Genomic DNA, 25540 nt, shown 5'->3' on the forward strand with positions numbered 1-25540 from the left:
GTGACTCTGCGTTTAGCACTGGGTCTTGTCCTCAAGCAACTCCCATGAGTATCTCCTTATCCTGGGAGGGCAGAAGGACTGCAGCCACAGCTTTTGGTTTTGGGGCTTTTTTAAATGTTAAACTCTTAGGAGAGGCTGTACTGCATATCTCCATGCCCAAGTACAGGCTTTCGCTTCGAGTCCCTATCTAGAAAATCTTTTACGTCTGCTTTCTCTCCTCTTCCCATACTTGCATGGATTTCCCAAGGCAGTTGGTATTCTGACCTCACCTCTTGGATCCAGTTTTCATCAGCTGTCAAGGTAAATTTGGTTAATACTGCAGGCAGAGTTTATTCAGGTTTAGACTGAAGAGGGAATAGTGACAGAGAAACAAGAGCCATTCCCCTGTCTCTCTAATCTGTCTGATATGTCTCTAGATGCACTAACTTTTGAATAGTTAAACTTCCTTGATTTTTTTTTTTTCCAATGGAAGTTTCCAGGCCAGGCAGAGAATTTTTTAAGTTTTAAGCAGAAGTGCGCACACACACTCACTTATAGATAAAAAAATATTTTTTATATCTATAAATAAAAATAAAATCTACTGCTGTTATAAAAGACCTGGCAATTGTTACATATTCTGTTTGTACATATGGGTAGCCAGAGGCAGGGATTTGATGTTTTCCACTGATGCTGAGCTCAATTATCTCTAATATATAAATTGCTTTTCATTATGTGCTGCAAATTCTCAAAAGTATTATGTTGTTGTCAGTATCTAACAAGTGTATGCTTATCTCAAGTTGACCAAGGAGATTAATTTTATATAAAAAATTCCTCATACAGAAAACTTCCCTTTAAAAATCTTAAAACCGGGAAGGACAGTGATGATGGACTTGGCAGCAGGAGGCAAACCAAGACGCTTCTTCCAGCACTTCTTTAACCCTGGAAGTACAGCAATGACATGAGGGTGTTTTCAGTTTTACTTCACCCACCTGCACTGGACCTCCCAAGTGCCACCTTTTTCCTCAAACCTTCCTCTTCCACCTATCTCTGATCCTGAGGAGCTCCTTGCCATGGTACCACGGATCGCTGTTGGGAAGATGTCTGTGTTGGGCGGGAAGGCTGCTGGTCTGAGCAGGCATACTTTCAGTTTTTCCATCCCTGAGGTAGAACATAGCTTGAAGTTGCTTGTAGCATACGTAGTGAGATAATGAGTGGGCCACAGCAGCATTACTGTGGCACAAATGAAATGGATACAAAGTCGATCGCAATATGTGAGCTCTGACAGCAGAGAAGTTAAGACAAGTAGAAGTCAGAGCTGGTCCATACAGAAATCTGGCAATCAGGTGGAAAGGATGTATTAACAGGGCAAGCTGATGGTGAGACAGGTGGTGATTTACCTGGGCATACATCAGATAATGCAAACCTAAAAATTTTAAGTGGAGTCTAAAGGTAAAGCTTTGCAAAGACCTGCTCATGTCATTACCTAGCTGCTGTTACATCTTCAGGTTCTGTTGGTGTATGTAGAATGGAGAATTATTTGGGGGTCAGCTTGAAGTTGGGTTTTGGTTTTGATTGTTTTGATTTGCTTTCATTTCTTTTCTCACTTGAAATGGAACACAGTATTTTAGTATGTGTTGAATTGTGGACCTAAAATGAAATAACTATGTTCACATTTAAGTTTGTAATGAAAATTTTCATTTATTCAGGGATTTGGTGTTTGGTGGGCGTTTTTTTTAACGGAAGCTGGTATTCCTTTGTGTTAGGAAAGGCAAAATTAAAGTAATAAGCCTTGAACTCAGAGCAAGAGAGTAAGGAGATATATGATACAGAGGTTCAGTCCCTGGCCTCAGAAGAGGGACATTCATTCCCCAGGTGGGTGGGTTTTACCTTGGCATGAACCTCTTCTGTTCCCCCCCATCATTTCAGTCCAGAATCCCAGATAGCTGGAGGCAGCTCCCAGGGGAAAGGGGTATGGCAGAGGACTGGGTGGCTCGGGGTGACTTACCCAGTGGAAGCGTGTGTCCCACCACGCTGACATTTTTCTGCTGCCCTGCACAGCGGATGGCCAGCCCAGCAAGCTGGCCGCCTTCATCATGGTCCCCACACAGAGGGCAGGGATGGGAGGCCCGGGAGGCATCTTGGTCTTCATCCATCACTTGAGGGGACTCACAGGCTTTGCTGAGGAGCTGATGCTGTTGACGGTCCCACCATTTGGTGGATGAGGTATCAGAGCTGTTGCACAGTTACTTTTTTTTCCTGGATTTAAAGCAGTTAAAATTGGTTTCTTTTGTACTGTTGTGATGTCAAAGATTTTCTGGATTCAGGATGATTGTTTACAGTAAGAAACCTCTTGGCGTTTAAGACTCCAGTTCAGGCAAAGTAGAGCGTTGTGCCATGGACTCAGAAACATCTCTGACTTCGACACTCGTGACTTTGGTTTCTCAGAGTCACTTTGCCCAGTGACAGAATGGGGACTTTTGTTTGCCTTGGCCACTGCATAAAAAACCAGGATATGATCAAATCCAGTTAATCACTCACAAATGTCTCATTTCTTAAATCTCTGAGGGTGTATAACACGTTTTTGGGACTGCTCTCTGCTCCTTTGGCTTTTCTTATAAGTAAGTTAGGGGAAAATCAAATTTTGAGTTTTCTTAAAAGGAAGTGGAGGAATCCTGGAACACACTAGGGCTCTGCAAATGTATATTTAATCATTTAAAGAAATGTCTTTTGGCTAAAAGCTGTTACTAGTGCTTGCAAGTTGCACTAAAAGCCATACGACTACATCATTCCCACAACTGATGCGAATTAGCACCCTTGTTGGCAGTGTGAGCAGAGAGATGCAGGCTTAGTGACTACTACGGACTGAATTACTGTCAAATTCGTAGTGACTTTGTGCTGTATGGGTAAAGTGTCCTAGGGGTGACTGCTGACAGTTACTCCAGCTCCTTACACAGTGGCATGGATGGAGAGAGGCTCGGGCACGTCCTGCCTGCCTTGGTTTTTCTATGCAAAGCATTTGGCTCTGCTATGGAGCCCGGCAGTTACAAACATCTCCTGCAAACACTTACACTGTGCTTAAGGCAAGCACACACTCTCGGAGCAGCAGCAAACCAGAGGAGTGTGTTTTTACATATGGCACATGGTGGAACTCCCTGCTGCAAGATGTCACGGAGCAAAAAGTACACGGAGGCAGCAGCTTGAGCGCATTCGTGGTGATCTGTTCAGAGCTGGCAGTGAGATGCGATGACCTGGGTGTAAATGGGAGTCAGGCAGCTGTGCAAAGCTGGAAGCTCGTGGGCATAGCGAAGGAGGCTTGGTCTGTCCTTTCCCAGATTTATATATCTTTAACGTTCACCAAGGGCTGCAGTTGGAGGCAGGTTACCGGGCTACATGGATTTTAATAAACCTGTTAGTGGACTTCTTGCCTCCTTACTTTATAAGTCTAACCCAGCCTGAAAACAGTGTGGGACTGACAATAAGTTGAAAGCTCTGGAGGAATTACGCTGCTTTATTGAGTCTGTACCCAAAGCCCTTTGAGGGCTCCTATTGACTCCGGCGGGATTTGGTTCAGACCCGAGTATATATAGGGCTCCCTTAAGCAAACTCTTTCACGGCCGTACATGCTGCAGTACTTACTGGGCTCTTTGTTACTTCTGTGAACAGGAATGTGACCTTTACACTTCCAGCAAAGAGCCCTGATTTACAGGGCTAAATCTTCAATTTTAGGGAGAGATAAGGTTCCGTTCCCAGCTCCTCCCAGCCCTGCAGGTGGCTGAGCGGCTGGTGAAGCCCTGCCTGGATCGCTGCTGGTTCAGGTGGGTCAGCACTGAGCGTGCAGTGCAGCAGCTTCAGAGCTTTTTTATAAGCAGATGTCCGCGAACAACGATGGGCAGGGTGGACATCTAGGGTTGTCAGTTGTTCCAATTCGTGAGTCAAAGCCCTAGGAATATTCTGTTTGCCACGGCAGGGTCATTCCTACATCCGTGTTAGAAGTTTATTTAGTCCATGCACATACTGGAAATGGCCGCAGCAGAAGACAAGACTAGCAATTCATCTCGGTTTTCTTTTATCCACCCAGTCCCTTAGCTGTGTGAGGGGAGGGAGTGGTAAATAAAAAGGAAGACGACGGGACCAGGCTGTACGCTGTCTCTCCTGCTGGCCGTTGCCAAAGGCTGTAGCAGGCTACATGGTGGGCAGCGGAGTCTGAGTTACAACAAATTGCACAGCGTGCCCTTCTTGCTTTTGGAGCTGGTCTAGCTTCTGGTAGCCTTGCCTCCCAAACCTGTTGTTCCAAAAGGAGAAACTCCAGCGAGTGAGAGGAGCGGTTTGATTGACAGTGCTATTTTCTACCTGTATTTTAGGTCACTTCCTGGGTAACAACACTGTGATTGATGTACTGAGACAAGCAGGATTTGAAGTGGAGCACACCCCTCCCGGACAACCACTTGGAAAGTAAGCAGCTGCCCACAGATTATTAATCATTTTCTCTCCTTTTCTTTTTTCTGTCCCTTTTTTCTGTGACTAAGCAAGATTATTGCATTAGTATAGGGCGTGGGTGAGGGGCTGAGGAACCTCCTTTTCCCACCCAAGTTCCAGACAAAAAGTTCATTGTAAAGCATCCGTTGTGTGAGTTTGGAAACATATGGAGTCTCAGTGGCTATTTGTTTCACTTGGGGACATTACTCATATCACAGCTGCTTCAATATACCAGATCAGAAGTGCCACAGTTTCTGTTTTTGAGAAAAGTCTGGTTCGGCTCATTTTCCCCCATAGCTGTTCTGTCTTTTTCTCTCCGTGGGGTTGTAGTTGCTCCTCTGTTGCAGGGCGGTAGACTGCCACAGACTTAATTTTTCAGGCCTCTCTGTCAGGCTGCTCTTCTTCAGGTGAAATTTCAGTTTTGCCTGAAGGGCAAGATTTAATGTAGCGGATGCACCTTGGAAAGTGTGGTGGGCAGGTAAAAAGCAATTCCGTATTCCCTGAGCTTCTTCATTAATCTGATCAAGTAAAGCAGGCCAGAAGGATCGATTACCAGGCTCTTGGCAATCTTCATTAGCATAACATAAAAATATGGCACAAAACCGTCCTTAGTTTCCTTCCTCCCCTAGGTTTCTCTCTTTCCTGGCTGTTTAGATGAGGTCTCTGTCTAAAGGTATCATAGACCGTAAAACTGGGAGGGATGGTGAGAGACCATCTAGCTTTGCAAAGTTAGCCTTTCCCCTGCATCCTGCAGATAAAAATTGGCTGAGATTGCTCTGTCATAGGATTGTTATCCTCATTAGGAGAAACTTAGCAGCATGCTCCTGTCCCTGGTGGGCAGCCGTGACACGGTCCAAATGTGAGGTGAGTTTCAATGTGGAGGATTAATCGCAGGGCTAGTAGACTATGCCTGAAAAAGCTATGTTCGACATAGTTGGAAAATCTGGCTGATCTAGCCTTGTTTGTGAAACATCCGCAGTGATTCATATAGAATATAATATGGCTCAACTGTACTTAAGTGTCTTTGACAGAGCATTTGTCCTAAATGCTTCTTGGAATATGTCGAGCAGTAAAAGCACGGTCTTAAATAACAATGGGGAAAAGAGGAAGAAAAAGCTATCAAACACAAGGAAGAGCGTATATTCAGAGGAGGTTTAAGAAGCACTTTGGCAGAGGGAGAAAAGTCAACATGGCACAGGGAAGAGCAGTAAACACTAACTGACTAGGGCGCTGGAAATTTTGGCTAAAATCAGCAAAAATGCCTGTGTCTGAAAACATAGCAAAACAAAAAAACCCAAGCAAACTGTACCAAAACAGCTGGGGTATACTGTTCCTAGGTTTCTGACAAAGAAACTTTCCACTCAGGGAAGCAGGCACTTTCCTCAGCAAATTGCATTTAGTTGAAAGTATCATCTTCCCGTGAAAAGGATTTCAACTGGAAATTGTGAAACTATTAATTTATTGGCTGTGTGCAAGCCCTCGAGAAGAAAGAAAGATACAGTAGTGTGAGAGATGTCCAAGAATAGTCTTTGCTCTGTATGGTCTTGGGATATGTCTATACACGTCTTCATAGGCTTGAAGTAGCGTGATGGGGCAGGAAACTTGAAACAAAGCCACTGCTTAATGTTGACTTATTTGCAATGTGGGACACCTCTGTGTACGCATTCCCCTACCTTGGCAGCAGTGTTTCGTGTTCGTGACGTCTCCCCTAAAATTGTCAGTCCCTGGGGAAAAGGTACTTGAAAGCAAGTGGACTTGGACTGCTGCCTAGAACGATGCATACGTCATCAGTTGAATTATGGTCCACTTGGTAGCTTCTGTTCCCTGCTCCAGACCAGAACACTGGGCAGGCTGGTCCCTTTGTCTGGACTAGTCCCCTAAACCCAGTAGGATCTGTTCTGAATATTGAACATACAAAACTTTATTTAAGGGTATACTCTTGTGCGCGTGTGATTGACGAGACAGAGAGCATATGTTTGTACTCCATCAAGATTAGATGCACGGTATGTTTTCCTATAGTCTGATGATCCAAGCAGATCGACAGGTCTTAGATGAGAATACAGAAAGAAAAATAAATGGCATGGTAAAGAAGCCCAGAGTTCCCACTAAACTGCGTTACTCAAGGTGCAGAAACAGTAGAGGATTATAAAAAGTTTAAATAAAAAAGAGAATTTAAGCACATTCACAGAAAACAGCTTGCTGTCTTTAGGAAAAAAGAGACTCCTAGACCTGCACGTCAGGGGCTGTATTTGGGTTGTCCTACAGCTGGGGCTGTAGCCATCAGGACTGCTTGGGGCTCCCCTTGAGAAATGAGGAGCCTGCTGCAAACCATTTTGTCTCTTTTAGAACTGTTTGCATTTTATGGCTTCTGAGAGCTGCAAAAAACAGTCTAGTCAGGCACAGTGATGACAAAATTTTATGGGATATTCAGAAAGCACGGCCAGTTGGTTGTTGGGGTTATGTTGCTGTGAGAGTTTTAAGGAACCCTGCATTTTTTTCTACCCTTCTTCTTTTGCTCTCCTCTTTCCTTTTTAAACAATGAAATAAAAACATTTGAAAACAGTTAGAAAGGCCCAGAAGAGGAACCGTTTTGGGGTAGTGGCTATACTAACCGAATGGATACATAGAATAAACAAGTAGAAGCTCAATAGATTTTGAGCTGCTTGCAAGCAGAAATCTTTTTATGGATTATAGAGACGCAGGTGTCTTCATCTTCATTCTTGTGGAGCCCTATGGAATAAGAGGTATTTCTCTCCTCTATTGAAACCCAAAAGAGACATTTCTGCTTTCCTTCCAAGTCCGTTGTGTAAGGGCGTCAAGCCCACTGCATTGCATTCTGGCATTGACAATTGAAAACTGGATAGTGTTCAGGGAAGATCAGCTGGACTCTAATGTAGAGATTGGTGGGGGTGGACAGCACATGGAAAAAATGCAAGAGTTGGAAAAAGCTGAAGCAGCTGCATGCTTATGTTTTGGCCAAGAGAATTCAAAAAAGAATTGTTGTGGATGGATTGTGCGCAGAAAGACGAAGAGGAACGATTTGAGTTGGCACATAGGAACGTTTGGAGGTGTATCATTGAAACTGAGTGTGGTTTTGGCTTAATATCAATGATTTCTTGACAGTAATTTACAGGACAATCTTTCCCAGGTTAAGCCAGAAACCCCACTATTTGAAATTATGAGAGTAACTTCAGCAAAATACCGTGCTATCTCCTGCTTACTACCAATGCCACCTTGCCAAAAAAGCAAATACTATCTTTCTTTAATATCTCTGTTCCTAGAACAGTATGATCATTGTTACTATTATTGAAAGGATTAGTAGCCTGATCTTTATTGTTCAATAATAATGAAGTACTGGTACCATAAATAGGTGGGGCAGTCTGGTATGATGTCTAAGCTCTGCTGTCTGTTTCAGTTTCAGGAAGGACAGAATAATAGCTTTTTTAAAGATAAATAGTGCTGCTCCTGTGTATCAGAAAAGCCTTGGGAAGAGTGAAAAAGGACAAAGAGCAAAGCTGTTTATGCTTTCAGTTACATACAGGCTGAGTAAAGCCGGAAGATTGTTGGCTTTCTCTGTCCAAAATGCTAAGCGTGGCTTGTGAAATGGCTGCTCTTTAAGCCAACCAAACTGAATACCTAGCGTCTCACATTTCTGTTTTCTAGCAACAAGCACAGATTTGAGCCAAGTTCTCCCTTTCTTAAAGTATTGGGGAAAAGTAAAGTGAGATCTTGGCAGGCTGGAAGAGATAACCAAGGTATAGAAGGGTTTGATGGCTACAGAATCAATGAACTGGCAAAGAACAGTTCATATAAAGTACATTTACCTGGTGCGGAGCTATTTGGGAGCTTTCACTGGCTGGATTTCTGAAATCCCCTAGCTCCGGCTGATCTGCCTGGTGGCTCGGTGTTGACCTTCCTGAGCCTCTTCTAGAATCCCACCAGCTGACTATGGAAAATACCTTCTTTGAAGCTCAATCCCTTTCTGCAAAAGAAATGCTGTTGTACTCAGCATGCAGAGCAATGCCATAAACGCTTGAGAACTTATCCTCATGTTGGCTTCGTTTGTTTATTTTGTTGCCTGAGGGAAAGTGTCCCAAATCTCTTCGCCTGACAGCCTTCAACAGCGTTCATATTTGCTTCTTATTTTGCTGGCTGTCCTCCTTGTCCGCATATAAAGGCACTGGAAAACGAATGGCTGAATCAGTATCTCATTGCTTTGCCCTGAGATAAGAAAAGCAACTTTTTTTTTTTTTTTTTTGCAGGGCTTCTGCCAACTTGGCCATCCCTGCCCCTCTCTGTCTTCAGAAAGCAGAGCTGCATGCCTGGGGTGTGGAGGGGAGGAGGAGGTGGTAGAAAGTTTCCCCTCAGATGGATTCCAGTGACTTGAGCAGATAAAGGGCCACAGCTGCTTCACATTTAATTGGAAACAGCCAAATTGCAGGATCAACCCCGGAAGCACCTGTGTCCGTGATGACTCTTACTGTTACTGGGTTCTCAGAATTGGCTCTGACCTTCTGCCACACGCCAGGCCCTGACGTACTGCACATCATTCTCTTGGCCAGAAAAACATGCAGCAGTGCTCATTTCCATCAGGCTGCTCCTCCTGGTATTCTGCTCGGTGCTGCCTTCTTTCAGAATGGGAGATTGCAGGACAAGCTTTCATTTCTGCCCATCTGAGGGTTTATTGTAAACTCTTGGAGCTCTGCTGTAGAAATTAATTACCCGTCCTCCTTATGTTTTAACTTCTTGGCCCCGTCAAAGCAACATGTCTTTGCTGTTGTAGCTTATTCCTTTCCTCCTTTCTGAAGCAAAGAGCGCTTGCTCCTACACCTTTTCCTGTAGCATCCTACAGGTGTGAGCCTGGCTCTCCTACTCAGCGGCGTCTTATGATGAAAGTCTTTGCTCCACTACGAATGCTTTCTTCCCCCACCCCCCGAATGAAAGCACACCCCGTCCACACAGTGATGCAGCCATTTCACTCCGTCAGGATCCCTAACCTTCACCAGGCGATATGCATGGGAAAATGTTTGACATAATGTTCCCCAAAGCCCCACATTGGTAAAAGTGGCAGTTCAGTAGGTGACATCCCAGAAATGTACGGATGTCATCAGAGCCCTCAGGAGTCTCCCAGTAGTTGCCAGTCCCTTGGCAACTTCCTGGTGCCAGCCTGGCAGGGTTACTCCACTGTGCTTAGCTGTTAATGTTCGGGATGTGCTTGGAAGAATGTTAGAGTTGTAGTGAAATAAGTAAAATTTTATTTAGATAAGAGACAAGTAAAAATAATTGAGAGCTGTGACGCTTTAATTGGAGACAACAGAGTTAACTGAAGAAAAAAAAGGAGTTGGGGAGGTGTTAGCGCATTCTGGATCGCATCTCTTCTGAGACATGGAAAAATGCACACATCTTTTTTTTCTGTGGGTGGAATAATCTCCCCATTGGGATGCTGCCATTCTCAATCCTATTGTAAACCTTTGGATCTTTCACTTGATCTGAGCCTGAAGATCCTACTCCTTTCACTAGCTTCCTTCCCTCAGAGGAAAAGCAAACCCATTATTTGGGGGTGGGGGTGGTGGGTGGCGGTGTCTCACAGCATAATTTGCAGTAAGAGGTGTATAGGGATTAGATGGGGTTCACCTGCATGCATTGGCAAATTTATCGCCTCATCTAACATTGGAGAATATCACTACTTAATTCTTAAAATATTTAGCCATGAAAATATGCACGCTACGTTTTCAAGGGATTCTCACATGCTTTTAAAATATCCTCCTTTGCCATCTAACTGTCTTTGAGTCTGTAATTACCTTACAGCCATGAAGTCTGATCCGTCAAAGTAACTCTTAGGGGGAAAGAAACTGAAGAAAATCTCCAAGATGTGGTAGAGAAGCAAAGTCAACTTACAAGTTCTCAACCATAGGAACTTAATTGCCCTGTCACCTCCTGAGCAACACATTACTTACAGCCCGTGCATCTGCATGTTCTTTAGGCCACCTTTAAACACTGAGCACCTTCTGAAAGAGTGGAATTTAGCAACTTGCTACAAAAATCTGGGAAAGAGCGAGATAATTAATGGTGTTGCTGAAAGAATATGGAACAAAACTCAGGAATTTTGTGCTTGACTAGTTCTCCCATAGGGACATTCACTTTTCTCTATAATCAGATTTTATCCTTGGCAAAATTTCTGGTTTCTTTTGACAAAATTGTTTCACATTCCATATCATTCTGTTCCTTGGGAACTTAGACACAGGGCCGCTGGGGAACCGGGGCTTGCTTCTTTTTGCTCAAGGGCAGCTCGCTCACTGAGCTGTCCTGAAGCCAGTGCTAAGGTTTCGAGGTCTTTGCTGCTCTGCAGCCCATCAGTCTTAGGAGATCTGTATCTCATACTCCAAAACTATCTAATAGTCAACTTCCAGAGCCTTGGAGACTTTCAAAGTTCAGAGCTAGTTCTTACTTCACTTCCTAGCCAGATTTTGGAGTTCTTATTTCCACAGGAGAAGATGATTTTCTTTCTGCTTCCAGCCAACTCTAATGCAGATCTTTTCACCTAAGGTCGTCGGTATAAGATGAAAAGTCTGGTCTGTAGTTACTAGTAATAAAGCCAATCCAAACTGCACTGACGTCAACAACAAGGCTTCCATCGGTGCCAGTAGCTCGTAGAGGTCATCGTTAATATGAGATTCTTGCTGATTCTCTCCTGTCTTTGGTTGTGAGGAGCCATGAGAGAACTGGTAGAAAACTAAGATTACATTCCCGCAGTTGTGCAGATGCTTACTATGGTCGATGTAAAAAGACTGTTTTTTCTAGAGGGCTGCTCAAGGGTGTCTTAGACAGCTGGCCCGGTTTGGTTGCAGGAGGTGTCTGGCTGGTTTTGTATGACTAATCATTTTGTGATATTAATTTCCCTCTTATTTGAAGGGCTTGGGCCCCACATTCAAGTCAGACAGTGTCACTAGACTCACTTAAGCCTTTGGAAAAATTGCGCCATCGCCTCTCCAGCATTGTAGCGAAAGAGTGAGGTGGTGTGAGCTTTGTGTTGTGTAGTCAGCCCGCACTTGTCCTGTGGATTGATGGCCTCTGTCCCGAGCGATATCAATCTGGGCTGAAGTGCAGCTGCACTTGGTAACAGCTCAAGGGGCACGAAGGTATCAAGTGCTATTGTGTGGTTTGAAAGATGTCGTTTATCTAAGGAAGTTTGTGGTCTGTTTGCTGTCACTCTGTCTTTGCAGCACCGACTTCCCTTACCTTCGCTATCACGTTGTCGGGCAAAGAGACCTCACACGTTAGGACAGATAGCTTTTCTGCTTCCAGGGCTGACGACTTTTCCTTCAGCAAGAGGACTGTGGGTTGTGTTGCAATCGATATGGCTGCTTGGTTCAGCGTGAATGTAATTGCTGGTAATTTTGCTTGCAGGGAGCTCTTTCACATGCACAAGTTCCTAAGAAAGGAACAGGAAGAAAGGGAGTCAGTGACATTTTTCGTTGACGCTTTCTCTTAATTCCTTGAAGAATAGTGCCTTAAAAGAAAACAGTTGGGGATACGGCTTTCTATATGGGAATGCACTGACAGTTATATTTTCTATCTTTCTTGAGTGATCAGGTGTTCAAAGGCATATTCTTCACAATTTAAATGGGGTTAGAAGCCCTCCAAAGCTACACCGTGCGACTGGTGGCATGGCCAAATGATTCTTTGTGGGCAGATCGTGTTGTGGCAAGCTGTGAAATTTACGGAAATCTTTCTGAATTGCCCCCGTAAGTGGAAGGTCATTCTAACATATGTATGTATTGTGATCTTGTGCCATTTTGTGTCCGCTTCAGTGCAAAATAGTCTCACTTTTAGCAACTGGTGGTATCTCAGCAAAGCCAGATGACTTCACACCACACAGGTGGCTGCAACCCAGCTTTGGGTCTGAAATGAGTGTGTGGTGTCCCTTTAGGAGAACCAGGGTGAAGGGTCACACTGAGAAGCACCGTGTATCAGCTGCTCCCTCCTGGATAAGTGCTAGTAGAAAGAGCAGGAATGCCAAAAAAAGTAAGTTCTTACAACAGGACTAGTAAATTAAGAATGATGAATATATGAAGTGCTTGTCACTTTAAATAACTTAGAAGCCAGAATACGTTTTGATGTCATAATCATTGAGTCATTTTTATGAGAAGTCAGAGTAAATTCATATGTAATCTGTAAAGTATGTAAAGAGTTTAATTCATCCAGTAAATCGTCTGTTGGGAATACTGTACCCAGCTCCAGATCAGGTATACTTCAGAGGAGCTTTAAGGTTTCAAAATTCTTCCACAAGCGAAACTGATCTCCAGAACCTTTGGAGGTTCACCCTTCTCTGGACCTCATGCTCCATGCAAGTGAACATCATGCCAATATGTTTCCCATTTCCTGGGGATTAAACTGCTGTGTTTGATGACTCAGGACTTCCCAAGAAAGAACTCAGTCACTAGCTCTGTCTGAAGCAGCCTCTGGTATCTCAGAGGACATGTCTTCTCTTGTGCAATGATTCATGATTTCAGAGCAAAGGATCAGCTCTCTTTTGGGTTTTTTCCTCCCCACAGAGTTAATTAATAAAACAAATTTCTATTAGTGGGTGTTGAAAGACTTTGGCTTTCCACCTACACTCACAAATGCTCCACATTCAGGGAGAATGAAAAATGGACCTGTGAATAGAAACAGGAGGGAGGAAAAATGGATCAGATGCTGTATATGGATATAGACACGGTGGCTGTCACTTGGTATGATGGAGGAACATCCTGAATGAAGACAATATCCTGCAACCATGATTGCTAGAAATACACTACTGCAGTAATCCAGGTTCAGAATTAACACATGTAAATTTTGAGAGAAAGATGGGGGCAGAGGGGGTGTCTGACAGAAACTGAATTATCTGTTTTGGCCTCCACCATGGCCTCTTGTTCAGCTGGGTGGCTGCATGGATGACAGTTGTCGTGAAAATTGGATCTCTTGCCACTGTCACAGACCTCTGAGACTCCAGTTGGTTAGGAGAATCACCTGGAGGACATACCCTGTCGTGGTCACTGTGGACCTGGCTATGCCCATCAGTCTGCCTCATCTGCAGCCCCACCACAGAACAGAATTTTTCATCAGCACCAAGAATTAGCCTGAATTTACACACAGCGTGGTCGTAACGACGGTTGACTTCAGCAAGAAAACAGTTGATCCCGCAGGGGACCAGAGTTGATGGAAGGACTAGATTTGGGGTATTTCCCCTTTCTACTGCTGTATGGGATGTCAGACCAGCTCACAACTCTGCCGTGCCACTCTGTGCTGATGGCAGCTTCCAGATGAAGAGAGACCTAATTTGATGCTCTTAGTTTGTGGGTAAGAGTGCTCTGAATCCTTTCTTCGCTGACTCCCAGGGCATGTGTCAAGTCAGGGATTCAAAGATTTTCCTGCTAACCTGCAGCAACTCACTAGCAAAATCATAGACAGGCTCCAAGCGCTTTGGTATCCACTGCCCTGTCTGGCCGCTGGATGTGAGTCTCCTGACATCTGACCCCAGCTTCACATTTCCAAATTACTCTTGCAAAAATAAAGGCAGTCACAGAAATACCTCTGTCGAGACGGCACATCCCTGTTTATGTTTGAACGGCCGATACGAATCTGGAGTCCCCAGCGAACAAAGTGCATTTTCAGGGATGAGCCCCATGTTGTGTTTGAAGTGAGCACAGCGCTTTGAAACAAGGATGAAGCAGAAATAAATCAAGATGAAGGATGTGGGGCATTAACTGCTTCACATGAAATCCCTGCAGGACGGACGTGGCCAGTGTTCCAAGGTTTTCCTTGGAGAGCGCTCGGAAGTTGCATACCAGCCTATTTGTGGAAAGCTAAACAGTTCCCTATTGTCCGTGATGTGAAACGCTTCCCAAATAAACACTTTCCCCCTCCACTGAAGAAAAACGATACAGGCTGTCCAGAGCTCTAACACAGAGGACTACCCTGGGCTGCCGCTCAGCCTCTGCAAAGTTGTTGGTTTCTGTTGGCATTGAGCGTTGCTAAAGGCTATAGTTTATATACATGCCAGCATCGTTAAGAAAAAGCTAAGTTATTGAGTGAGACTGGAGTAATCTTCAAGGGTTTAATAACACTGTGTGCCCACATCTTTGCGTCTCTGGGTTCATTATACATCTGGAATGTAAATCCCAATCCACAGTGGCTAAACAAGGTTCATGTGGTTCTCAAATGTTTTTGTGGGATTGTCTCCTGATTTCTGGAGGGGAAAGAAAATGTTGCTAGCTGGAACAAACTTAGGTGGTTCCGTCTAACGGCCGGTCATGGCTTGAACAGGCACGCTGCTGGCTGGGTAAAAAACTGGCTGGACGGCCGAGCCCAAAGGTGGTGGTGAATGGAGTTACATTCAGTGGTGTTCCCCAGGGCCCAGGGTTGGGGCCAGTCCTGGTTTATATCCTTATCGACAATCTGGATGGGGGGATCGAGTGCACCTTCAGTCAGTTTGCAGACAGCACCAAGTTGGTGGAGTCACCATCCCTGGAAGAATTTTAAAAGTGTGTAGATGTGGTGCTTGGGGACATGGTTTAGTGGTGGACTTGGCAGCACCCGGTTAATTATTGGACTTGATGGTCTTAAAGGTCTTTTCCGACCTAAATGATTCCATGGTTCTATAAGGAGAGCAGTAAATCTCTGCTGCTGTAGTGGGTTTAGGTTTTAACATTGTCTGCATTTGCGGCATTTTCGGTCATTTTAAGTAATTTTAAGGAACTATTCCTAACACCCACAGAGTCAAGGCATCATATTCCAGCACAAGGAAGATCCAGAAGTCCCTGCATGAACTTTGGAGAAAAAAAGCTGATTTCTGAAATCAGTAGTACTAAGGCCAGGGTAATACTAGTGGTGTTTTGGTCCGGGTCAATGGGTAGCTCTTCCTTTGCTTCTCCCATCCTGGCAGATGCAGATCTGAAGGACCTTGTGCCCTCACCTCTGACCCTAGTTTGAGCATACACATGGTTTTGCTGGGTGCCTCCTTCCATCCTCGATAGTGCCACCCAGGCTGAAGTCCTCTTCCCAGGAGCACTGGGTCATTCCATGCATTGACCTACAGTCAGTGGATGCGATAGATGCATTTTGTCAAAGCAAACTGCATTTGTGACAAGAGAGTCATCTTTCTGCCCCTAGAGGCATGTGATTTTTTGCTAATGTTAAATGAGAACCTTTGCATGTGCAGCATACTTACATATAGATTACATTTTAGGTCACAAATGAAACTGGGAAGTGAAATGAAACTGGAAAGATGAAGTCCTTACAGGAGAACTATCAAGGAATGATATTCATTGTGGATTAAGAAGCAGTGGCAGAAACTGAATGAATGTTACATGCATAAAAGTTGAACCCTTTCTCCTCCAGACCCTTTGAAAATGAAGCCTGTGTTCCAGTACAGGCCGTGCTGCAGAGACAACCCGCTCCCATGAGGCTGGCAGGAGGGTGCGCTCCCCATGGATAAAGACAGTTCACTTTAATAATGTATACTAACCCCCTGAATTTTAAATTACCAAATTATTCTGAGAGTAGAAGAGTGATTTTGAGATTAAAAGCCGCCTTCTAGCAAAGGAGTGATGGCTTTTCTGTAGTTTGAGCTGGATTATAGCACCCCAGGAGAAGTCCTAATCTGGTCACTCTCACAAGTGTTCCAGCTTTGCATAGTGATAAGAAGTTACCGTGACTGCTTGAACATGTGCCAGATGCCAGGCATAGTTTTGATGAGTCTCTGACGTCTGTTAGACTTGTGATGTTCCATGCTTTTCAGTAGCTGGGCAGTGCTGCAAATACTAGGCTGTGATACCCTCTCAAACAACTGGCACTTAGATAAAGCATTTCTAGGCAAACAAACAAGCACGGACTAAGAAAACACACATGCACATACAATGGAGGGAGGCGACTTCTTAACTGAGTGACTGTGCTCTGGGGAGCCGCAGAACAAGTGGTTTTCATTTTCCTGGTGTTTCACTTACTGCTGTTTGGGGTTCTCTTCACGGGAGGAGAGCTGGGCTTAATCGCTGGGTTTATGTCGTGTGTGTGTACATAATCAGCTGATGCAGAAGTTGGGTCTGCTCAAGCCCAAGACAAGACTCGTGTGTCACTGGTGTTCACACAGCACCCCCAGTGAAAGTTTCACCCACTGCCAATCCTCAGTCTAATTTAGTATTTTTCCTTGACAAATCTGCAGAGATTACACAAAGGGCACCTGAGGATCTCGATATCTCTCTGGTCAAGGAAGCCAGTTGGCCTAAGTCTTCTGCTGGGCCAGCAGAAAGGCCCTGCTAGCCGTGCGTGGATATTCCCTCCCCTTCCTCCATTGGAAGAGGACTGGCACCAGAGTTGCTGGAGAACCATCGCTTGTCTCCCCCTTGTCTCAGCAGAGGCTGTTAGTAGGGTACCTGTGTAGACCTCTGTGACTCCTGGTGGCCAGTGCTACCCAGTTAGGCGCAGAAGGAAGGAAGCTCTGCCTTTATGCAGACCCTCCTGCGCTTTCGGCTATGTGGGTCACTCAGCCCATGGGAGCTGGTGAGCAGGTGAGCCCCCAGGGGTCCCTTGCAAGGGGGTCTGCAGCAGAGTTTGGGGGGACAAGCTGCAAAGGCTCTCGCTTTTGTACGGTTCAGTTCTGTGTGGTTGTATTGTCGTGATGCTCTGGCTGCATCTGTCTGTCATCGTCTCATATCCTTTACTTGTCAGCTTGCTGAGATGGGGCTCTTTAACATGTACGTAGCTTATTTCTGGGATTCCTAAATGTATCAATAAAAGTAATAATAACAGACATTGCAATGAGGCAGAGATATTTTCTGGGGTCAGTGGAAGTTCTCCTGTTTTAAGGGGAGAAGACCTGGGCCCTGTTGTTTGTAACTAGTCAGTGAGATTTGCCTGAATTCATTAACAAATCAATCTTTCTTGAAATGCCACCCAGATATTCAAGCTGTAGTTCAAGGTCAAATCTCATAGGTTTCAATTAACAATTGAAAAAGAGAACATAGACCCTCATTTTCTTTCTTAAGGTTTTGGTAGCAATGTACATGCTTCATTAATGAAGCTTTTTAATGAAAGATGGATTTCTCAAACAGAAAAAAGTATTTGATACAAGCAGTTTCATCATCATGAGTTACTACAGAGAGGGAGCCCAGGTGAAACCAGGTTAATATGTAGAGAGACCTTATGTAAAGTCCATTAACGTTAGAGTTGGTAGAACAGCATTAGGCATTAAAGCAAGCGGTGTTTGGAGGAAGAACTTTCCTGCCTTCGTTATGGTTCAAGGGCTGTGTCCGTTACCACACCGTAAAAACGCCCACAGACAGGCTGAAGAGTTTGTTGGCTGAACAGGGTTTCTGACAAATGTTTTGTTCTTTTCTTGGAAGCTATCAGGCCCTGTGATAAAAGCAACGCTGATGGGCTGTAACAGTATTTTGGAGAAGGCAGACTGGCTCTTTGCTCCTTTTTTTAGCTCAGCAGCCCTTCAATGGCTAAGCAGGTCAGATGTTTTACAGTGTCAGCTACAGAGAGGGAAAGTGGATTCAGTGTAACAGAGCTGTGGGATCTCTTGCAGGCACGGTCTTACGGCTCTTGGGTTCCACACTTCTGCCTGCTGCTCGGTTTAAGTGGTCCGTGTCTCTCTTCTAGTGATAGCAGCTACTTATGTACCTACGTTATCTGTCGTCTTGCGATTGCAAGAGCCTGGACTGGACAGGTACTTAAGGAAGACAAGTTGCCGTGCTTGTAGAGATGTGTGATCCACCCAGTATCTCATCTCTGCCAGGGCCCAGCTTCAAGAGCATCAGAAGGAGGTGCAGGGAGCAGTGCCAGGTGTACGCTGAATAATCTGCCCTTGGTTTAAGTCTGAAGTCAGTAAAAATGTTTAAATCCCTCAAGCTAGGCACTTGGTATCTTGCTCAGTTGATGTCTCTGTAGAGAGTTTATTTTTAAGATGTGATGGGAAATATGGACTTCTGCAGATATTTCTTCCCTCCAGAGGACCAAGCAGAGAGGAGAAACCAATTCCCAAATGAGACAATCTAGGAGCAGAATTCAGTCTGGATTGCAGGCAAGAAATACGCAGACAACAGTTGTGTATTAGCTTTAATTCTGCTGAGGAATCAAAATGAAGCAGCCGGTTTGGTGGGGGTTGGTTTGTTTGTTTGTTTGGTTTTTGTCAGTCAGGTTTTTAATCTTGATGCCTGTCTGGATGACAACTACTGGGATAGAACAAATGCATCCTCTTTCTTCTTTTCTGTGCTTAAACTAGGTCAGGAATGGTTTGGGAATAACAGCACATGAGATGAGAATAGTTTTGCAACTGAGTTAGCAAACCTGTCTTATGCATGGCTACACAGCTTGGTGTCCCAAAAGTCAGCAATGACTAGAGAGGAGCAGACAGCCACAGGCATCAGGAGCTCCACAGACTTCAAACGGAATTAGGAGAGACACAAGTCTGCATGAGTTTTTCTAGTTTAATTATGGCAGCTGGAGAAGGAAGGATTTATTCAGCCCTTGACTTGTTTTCCAGTCACTGAGATCGTAACTGCTGAGATGAGATGGTGGCATTTGGTCACCGTTGTCCAGTTTCTCAGACAATGCCCAAACCACCATAAATATGTGTGGAATCAGAACTGGCCCCAAACCAAACCAATAAGCCCAAAGCAAAACGTTGTGTCACAATTAGACCTGAAGAAACTTGCTGTTGCAGGTTGGGCTGAACTGGGTAAGAATTTTATGCTTTGCAGAACCTGTTGAATGATGGAAGTTAATTCCCAGCAACGGAAAAATCTGTGTATAATTATTGTGATATCATGCAAAGAAACACAGAAGGACCAGAGAGTTTATAAAGAGAGATTACATTGCCCAGTATTAAGTCCGCCATTGTTTTTATTAAAGCAGTATATGTGTTTATTAAGAAGTTATTAAAAGGAAAGAGCAATGTATTTACTCTTGTTACTAAATGGTTTTCAAGCAATAACAGAAAAAAATATGAGGAATAAAGCTTGAAAGTACTCCAGTTCAATAAAAATGCAACCCTAAAATCTTCTTTTGTGGTGTAATACCATCACTTTAGATTCATCGGAAAGCCTGTGTATTCTTGGCAAATTTGGACAGAAGTCAGGATTTTCAATCCAGAGGTAACACTGATACTCCAACACCTGTTTCTGTCCAAAATCAGGGAGAAAAAGCAGAAATACTGAAAATTCAGTGCAAAGTCAGCACTCAACAATTTATTAGAAGACATTTAAAATTTTCAGTTAAGATTATATGTCAAGTCTTTCGGTGGTACATGTGCTTATAGGAGTTGTGATTTGAATGTGAAGCCTTTTCTCTCCTCTGTGAAGACTTTCAGAACAAACCAGATGTCCCAGTACAGCTGTATAGCTACTCCCATGCTGAACCAGCATGCTTGAGCAGAAGAGAGCCCATCGCGATCTATGGGATAGTTATTCAATCCAAGGAGCTTTAAGTGCAACTTCCATAAGACAGTGAGGCACCAAAGGCAGCTGTGTTATGAATATCTTGCTTAAACCAAACTACCCAGGCAGAAATAGCTTAGCACTCAATGGGTATGGTCATAGCAAGACAGTGAAGATTTAGGGAATAGAGTCTGAGGTGAGGTTTTGTGTGCCACCAGCGGAGAAGGTTCTTACTTGCTACTAACGTGGGCGATGGAAGCAAGACTGGAGGGTGAACCCATCCTTCCTCTGGGCACAGCCCATCTTCTGAGGCTGGAGCATGCAGCTTACAGTTTACACTGAAGATGCATGAACAAAGGATTATTCAGTTCAAGAACTGAACCAAAAAGTTGAGAAGGGGAAATAAGTTCAGACTAATTTGAAGTGGAACATTTTGAGGACAATTTTCAAGGCAGGGGTCAGGTTTTGTTGGTTTTTTGTCATTTTTTATTTATTAGTTGGGTTTTCCTTTCTAATTAAGATCAATTCTTAAACAAAAAAGGCCACTTTGTAACATTTAAGTCTTTGAAAACAAAAGACTGAAAAAAATAATTTAAAGCTTTGTTCAGAAAGTGCTGAAATGAACCAGTTTGAGTTTTATGAAATAAAAGAATTCATATGAAAATGTGGAAAATGGCACGTAACAAATGTTTCAGCTGTCCTTTCTTTTTTCCAGCAAATTCAACCATTCAAGTTGCAGAAAGCTTGCATTTCTTCTATGCCCTCAATCAGCTTCACTTTTAATGCAGTGGAATAGATAACAAAAGTTTTACTCACGTCTCTTTATTTTATAGTTTCTCAAGCTGGGAAGGAAAATATCACCATCTATGGGAACATCTTGACCTCACAAGCTTGTAACTTCATTTATGCACAGAGTTGGGGGTTTGCATATATATATATATATACACATGTATACTGAGGACTAAATTCCCTTAAAAATGAGGCCACAGTTCTTGAACAACAGTGATTCTGCCCAGAGAAATAGCCTGACATGGATTCCGAGTCCAGAGATACCATCCAAGTTTGGAGTGGACTGTAATCGAATTTAAACTACTTAACCTAATTTAACTGCTTGTGAGATGTAGTTTACTCTGGTGCAAAAATGAAAAAACAACTTCGTTTCCAAATTTTGTTAAGAAATGGAAATGCTTTAATGTTAGTGTTCAGGCCTAAGGCAACTGCATCCTAAATAAAATATCTTGTTATAATGAAGCCGATGGGATGAGTGAATAATCAGGGATTTCACAGGTGTTGTCTTTTGCTGTCTCTTGAGCCCAAATTCATCTCAGTAATTTACAGCAGTTACCTGAAGCAGCTCAGGTAAGTTAGGTATGGGGAGAATCTGATTCTCTAGTCTTTTCTTTGGAGTTACTCTCTTTTGCAGTAAAAAAATATAAATCTTTTTATATATATATGTGTGTGTATATATATATGCTTTCATCTTGAAGGAGATGAACTCCATGGTGGCATGCACTGGTGTCACCTGGTTATGTGAGAGATCATGGTCTAAATCCATACTCCATAGCACTAGTAAGAGGCCCTATAAGCTGTGCTGGTGTGGGTTAGGATTTATGCCTGGGTTTCTGTTCTCCTTTTGTTTGCTGCTCTCCCAGGAGCTTTGAAAATCCAAGTTTCATCCTAGCATGGAAGAGGGAAAAAAAAAAAAAAAAAAGTAATTTTTTTTTGTGGGACAGGACATTCTGGTGCCCATCTTGTGGGTGTGCATGACTGCTCTCTCCAAGAGATGCGTAAGGGAAAAAAAGCAAGAAGCAGATGTTTCTGTGGCCTGTGGCAAGGGGAGCAAGGATGCATGCAAGGGACTGACGAATTCCTGCCTAGACAGAGACTCCCAAACTGGAATTTATGAGAATCAGTCTATAATAAAATTCTCTTAACGTGGTGTCTGGCTGTCATCCGGGTGCATCCCAAGAACGGTGGCATAAGGATAAAGCTGCCACATCGCACATTCTTTGCTATCACCACAGCTTCTCTCTTGATGAAACAAAATCTTGCCTTGTCTGACAGTTCTGAAAATTGAAGCAAGGAAACCTCAGTGATGCTGCTGTACTTGGAAGCACGTGCAAAGCATGGCAGTCTTCTGAGCAAAACTTGTCCATCGCTTGCGCTACAAAGACAAGATGCAAATAACAAATTGGCAAACTTGCATTTTAGAAGATTCTGCGCATATCTGAGGGAACAGAAATGTTACCGCAAGATTGCTGAAAAAAATAGAATGATGATTTATTCGTGTGGAAGATACGTATGGTCAGCAAAGGCATGTCCTCTCTCGTGATCTAAAGCAAGGGCAAATTCTTGGCCCTGCTGATGCCCAGGGGAGGCTTGATGGGGCTCACCCCAAATGTTATTAGCATTACTCGGGCAGGGGCGGGGACGTTAGCGGCGTCTGCCCTGCCTGACTGTTCATCATCCCTCAGACAGTTGTCCTTGAGTCGGTGGTTGTGAAAGTCCCTGTTGGTGGGGGCAAGGTGCAGCACAAGCTGTCGTGTTGACACCACGCAGCCTCCACTGATGGGGGAAGGTGGGCTATTCACAAGGGCCGTTCAGAGCAGGAGCGGAATGTGGATGCTCTGATTCACCCTACAGAGGAGGTTTTCAAGCCCATGGATGGTCACGGACCTCCGAGCTGCAGAAACTGGATACGTGATGTGATGGGTAGGAAGGTGCTTGCCTGGCCAGGGAGGAAAGCATGGCTAGGCTGCCAGGTAGCTTGGGGCTAAATGAAAGCGGGACCTGGGCGATTTTAAGCCTGGGTATTATGAAAAGATGTTATTGCAGGACTTCATGATGTTAATGTCATTTTTCTGACCAGATGCACTCAATACCCCTAGCAAATCCCAGTGATGAGTCTATTTTCTATTGTCAGTGCCAGCGCAGAGCGACACTAGAGACCACAAGGCAAAGAAATGCTGAGACAGCCTAACAGAGCATACAGCTCAGCCTAAACTACTTGCATGTTTCGTTTTGTTCTTTTAATTCTTGAAAAGAATTACAAAAGGATGGCAAATTTCACCAGAAGTGAAACAAAACCACAGGGCTTTTTGTGGATTAAGCGCTTTCAAGAAATTGCAAGAATAAATGTTTTCCTGCTTTCACTCTGTTTTCTGTACCTTAGGACCAAGCCACGCAGGGTGTTTGCTGAGATTCCCAAGTTTTCTTATTTGGACTGTGTTACTTTAGAGAACTTGTTTTGCAGAACTGTGCATCCCAGGGAAGGAAATTAAGGTCAGAGATGAGAAAAACCCACCTAAGGGCCTGAAATACTTGGAGTTTCTCAAAGACCACCCTGTGTGGGAATGATTGATTTAGAAATGGGTGGAACCTCTGAGCCTGGAGCTGTATCAAGTTATTCATGAAAATTCTCTGAGATCTTTGTGTGGACCAAGATATTTGGGTGGTACTTTCTCACTCTTTCTTCAGAAGAGGCACTGTGGCCTCACAAACTGAAAACTGGCCCTGCTTTTTCTCTGGCTTTAAAAATAGCTATGTATCTTGAAAAGCTGCCTCAGCAGTAGTGGAGTAGAAAAAAAAAAAGTGTATTACGTCCCCACGGTTTCGTACACTGCAGCTGTGCTAACAGAGCACATGAGGCTGAGACCAAAGGAAAGGCATGAAATAGTCCATGAAATGATCAGCTGAATCTAACAGTAAAGCTTCACGCAATGGGGAGATCTGTTGTCCATAGGATGGACAATATTGCAGATGGGAGGGTTTTGTCTTTTTGCTTTTAGGTGGAAAAAAAATCCTGAATATTATTAATAGTAGTCAAGATCTTTGTGTTAATAAAATTGTGATGGAAATCAGTGGGGAAGTTATTTACTGAAAGGAAGTCTACCTTACTTTGAATTCAGATTGTTAAATATTCTTTCTATGTGTTTGGATTAAATACCCATATTCTGTGGGATTCAAAGGTTTGGGTTTACTTAGGGTTGAATGCCTGTAGGTTGATGAACAGATTTGAAAACAACCAGGTCTCTAGATCTATTAAATCAGTTTTAAAAAATTTTCATTTTTTTGAAAGAAGCAAGTGTACATCAACATACAGCCTTCAACAGTCCCTCCCTAGGTCTTGGGGTAATTATTGCTAGTACAGGAATAATGGAACAAGTATCAACCAAATGTAATATACAGTTGCCACAGTGGAGCTATTCCCCCTGCGTCAACTCTAAAGTACCAGTGGTTAGTTTATAACCCTCTTTAGGTTACAACATTTTAACGTTTCTTCAGTGTTTATTTATTCTCTTCCCAAAGAATGTTCTGAAATACCGAGTTTACAACCTGTGGCTCATGTGATGGTAGTGGAAACAATTAAGCTAGAAGCTTTCAAAGCCACCACTGGGATTTTGATGCCCAAACTCATTAATTTTAATAAGAAGTGAGCTGCCAGTCGTCTTAAGTGGTTTTTAAAATCTCAACCCGTAAAAACACCTCTCCACTGGTTCCAGTTTACTAGGAGCTCAGAGCAAGGTAAACACATGTAACGGAATAGTAGGTGCTAAAAGGTGGAAAGTATGTGTTCAGATGTCTCTAAGACCATTCAAGGAGCCCAGTGGCAGCCCCAGCCTTGAGCTGGCAGATGTGGTCTGGCACGAGGACTGCTCCCACCTTCAGCATCTCGGGGAATGACTGTCTGATCAGAACAGGAGGCACAGTTTCAGCGGCAAGAAGAAGAATGTCAAGGGAAACAGAAATCTTAGCAACAGCTCGGTTCCAGCTGTGATGATCACATTGTCTATTTTGGGCTCTCATGTCTGCTCCATGCTCTTGCCGCCTTAACGTTTCTGCCCACCACAGCCTTGTGGCCAGGGTAGCGCTCTTCTCCCTGGTGTGAAAACGGGTGGCTGGGTTGCACAAAGACCTGAGTGAATTCACACCACGGTGAGGAGCAGAGGTATCCGGAGTAGCATCAGAACAAGCTGGTTCGGGGCAGAATCAACCAGCTTGTATTCCTGTTGCTTTGGCCAAGTGCAGCAGGCAGTGAGTCCAGGGGGTTCTTGCCACCCATTGCCACCTGCTGCTGTTGCAGTTACCCACAGGGTGTTCGTAGGCGCTTGGTCCAGGTCCTTCTCACCTGCCTAACCCATGCTATCCAAGTTCACACTGTGTGACCTTGCAAGCTGCTAAATGGCTGCATTTGCATGTTGAGAATTCCCTGATCCACTATCACGGCTGGATAAAAATCAAGAAATGTCTGCTGTGCCCTGAGGGACACGCCTGCTGCAAACCTAGGAGAGCCTTTCCTTTTACACGAGTCTGGAGATGGCTTTCCTTCAGCTATGTCACAACCAAAGAAGTCTTGAAAGCTTTGGAGAGCACCAAGATCTTGCAAAGAAAGTTGCTGCACTGATGAAAATTCATCCTCAGCATGAATCATGGAAGAAAGTCTTAACGGGGAAAAAAAGCCAGAACCAGCAGATCTCTCTGTGACGTGCAACAGAGCATGGAGTGAGTTTGAGAAGGACTCACTGAGAGTCTGAATGCTTGGAAAAAGAGGAAAAATAGGGGATTTTCTTGTGTCTTTTATTAATGAAAGCAACCTTGGAAAAAATTCGTATTAGTTTAGACAAGTGTCTTTCTTTTCTGTATCTGTCATATGATCTCTGAAGAACTTC

General features: G+C 43.9%; 1 protein-coding gene across 1 annotated transcript in view; it reads left to right on the top strand.

Moving 5' to 3' along the window:
- Window positions 1–25540, top strand: part of TRABD2B (TraB domain containing 2B) — a 306025-nt gene that overhangs the window by 243131 nt on the left and 37354 nt on the right. Inside the window, exon 5 of the mRNA XM_080407652.1 lies at window positions 4341–4431. Within this exon, the coding sequence (XP_080263778.1) occupies window positions 4341–4431 (91 nt within the window). The remainder of the gene's footprint in view (window positions 1–4340; window positions 4432–25540) is intronic.

The sequence above is a fragment of the Falco punctatus genome, assembly GCF_963210335.1.
Source record: "Falco punctatus genome assembly, chromosome: 11".
Taxonomy (NCBI): Eukaryota; Metazoa; Chordata; class Aves; order Falconiformes; family Falconidae; genus Falco; species Falco punctatus.